A 2,358-nucleotide genomic window follows, 5' to 3' on the forward strand; every position below is an offset into this window, starting at 1 on the left:
GTAAGAAAGGAGTGAGGTGTTCAGCACCAGGGACAGAGCCGCCGATCTGAAAGAAGGGAAGCAGACAGATCCTTAGCAGTGGATACCTCAAGGTCAGTCAGCATGTCTAAAAGGGGTCGCCCTTCCCTTCCCTACACACACACACACACACACACACACACACACACACACACACACACACACGCTCTTATCTTAAAAATCACAGCTCACCTAGGTGTCCTAGCCTGAAGCCTGGAAGCGTGTGTCTGCTTCCCTTTCCGTATCTCCCAATCTTAATCTTGATCTCCACAGAGAAAGGTCCTTATCATTAATCCCCTCCCCCAAGATTGCTGCCGTCCTAGCTTAGGTGGGATGACAATGAGGAGGGGCATCTGTCTGAGTTACCAAATCCCCTCTTCTCTCCCTGATCCCAAGCTGTTTCTGTTGCACCCATGGCCAAGGCAGCTGCAGAGCTGAGTGAACTTTGGGGCCAGCTCAGCGTGTCTTACCATCCTGCGCTGGTTGTAAGGGTCAGATTGGGGTGATCTGTTGTCATCCGTCGAGCCCTCTGACACCCTTGATTTCACCCTGGGTCTTCTCTCATTGGCGTTTTTGGGGGCTAAGGGTGATCCATTGTGGGAATGGAGTGAGGTCGTGTCAATCCCCAGGGCTGCCAGCACCTGAGGAAAGAGCAGTAGTTGCAGCCCACAGGATCTGACTGATCTTGGTGTTTGTGTGTCCCTGCAACATGGCCACAGAGATAAGGGATCTGAGACCAAGAAGGTTGAGGGTTAGGATACAAGCAGTGGTGGGATTGGGCATGGCAGAATCAGGGGTTACCTCCTTCCCTCAGCCCTTGCAGTAGGTGCTGGTACCTTGTCTAGGCCCTTTCTAACAGGCCAGGACGCTTGCCTCAGTCACTGTGTAAGTCTAACAGTTGATGCTCAACGCAGCATTGCAGAGGAAATGTATGTCACCCTCAGGAGTCACTCCCCAAAATCTGTCTAGTTTATTTTTGCAACAAGGTCTCTCATTGGCCCACAACTTACCAACAAGACTGAACTCCAGCGATCTACCCAGCTCTGCCTCTCCATCACTGGGATCACAAGAGTGCACCTGACTAGTTTTAAAAAGTTCTGGGAAATGAACTCAGGTCTTCATCCTTGCATGCCAGGCACTCTGCTGACAGCCCACCTCCTGGCCCTACCCACCCCTGACCCCACCCACCTCCCAGCCCCACCCCCCCAGCCCCACCCACCTCCTGGCTCCACCCACCTCCTGTTCCTTCTGCAGCACCTCGAGGGCTTCGCGGTACTTTTTTTCCTTGGCTTCGATTTCTGCAATTGTTGCCTGGTTCTGCTCCTCATATGCCATGGTGACCACAGCCAAGATCAAATTGACCAGGTAGAATGATCCAAGGAAGATGACCAGCACAAAAAAGACCATGTACATTTTCCCGGAAGCCCGGAGTGTCTGGAGATTCAAGGGAAAGAAAAGAGGGCTGTGTGTGGGACACTTAGACCCTTGAAGGTCAGTTAGACTTCTAGGATGCAAAGAGCCATGGTAGCTGACCCATTAGTCTCCAACCATGACTGTATGACTACATGCAGGCTGGAATCAGCTGGCACAGCCACATGTGGTGGTACATGCCTGTAATCCCAGCACTTGGGGTCAGAGGCAGGAGGGTCACCACAAGTTCCATGTGAGCAAAGGCTACACAGTGAAGTCCTGTCTCAAATAAACAAAACAAAGATACCTGCTGGTATAGGCGCTCCCAGGAGTCCTGCGTCATGAGACGGAACAGTGACAGGAATGCCCAAGCGAAGGAATCAAAGCTGGTGTAGTTGAAATCCGGGTTGTCAGGGGTTTTCTTGCAGATATAACCACCAGGGCAGTGACTGTGGCAAGAGGAGAGAAGGCCACCATGGAGCAGCCTTGCCGACTGGGCGCAAGGTCACCATGAAAGGGCCTTGCTGACTGGGCAGAAGGTAGTCTGGAGCAGTAAGAACATGGCGGGTTTGAAGTCAGAGATCTGAGTTTAGAGTTCAGCCTTCAGCCTATTACTTGAACGTATAGTGTGGGACTCAGTTTCCCTCATCTATAATGTGAGGATCCTGATACTTCTGTTCATTTTGCCTATCAGGAGGAGTAGACTGGAGGAGGCAAGAAGACAGCCTTGACTCAACTCCATTCTATATGGTGTCTGTCAAGCTCCTTGTCTCCATTCTGTATGGTGTCAAGCTCCTTGTCCACCTACACCAGGGAAAGGAAAGCCAGTAGCCATAAAACAGACTAAACCCCAAACTTCCTGTCATCGTCTCCAGAGTTAGCCATCAAGGGACTTACATCAGCCAAGTTCAGTGGCAGATTATATAACAA

At 51.2% G+C, this 2,358-nt stretch overlaps 1 protein-coding gene across 1 annotated transcript in view; it reads right to left on the reverse strand.

Annotated features, from left to right (window-relative positions):
* Positions 1–2,358, reverse strand: part of LOC116073720 (sodium channel protein type 10 subunit alpha) — a 110,398-nt gene that overhangs the window by 57,088 nt on the left and 50,952 nt on the right. Inside the window, exons 6-8 of the mRNA XM_031345743.1 lie at positions 1,736–1,877; positions 1,255–1,452; positions 489–659 (exon numbers count right to left, since the gene is read on the reverse strand). Of these exons, the coding sequence (XP_031201603.1) occupies positions 489–659; positions 1,255–1,452; positions 1,736–1,877 (511 nt within the window). The remainder of the gene's footprint in view (positions 1–488; positions 660–1,254; positions 1,453–1,735; positions 1,878–2,358) is intronic.

This window comes from Mastomys coucha, unplaced genomic scaffold (genome assembly GCF_008632895.1).
Source record: "Mastomys coucha isolate ucsf_1 unplaced genomic scaffold, UCSF_Mcou_1 pScaffold23, whole genome shotgun sequence".
Classification (NCBI taxonomy): domain Eukaryota; kingdom Metazoa; phylum Chordata; class Mammalia; order Rodentia; family Muridae; genus Mastomys; species Mastomys coucha.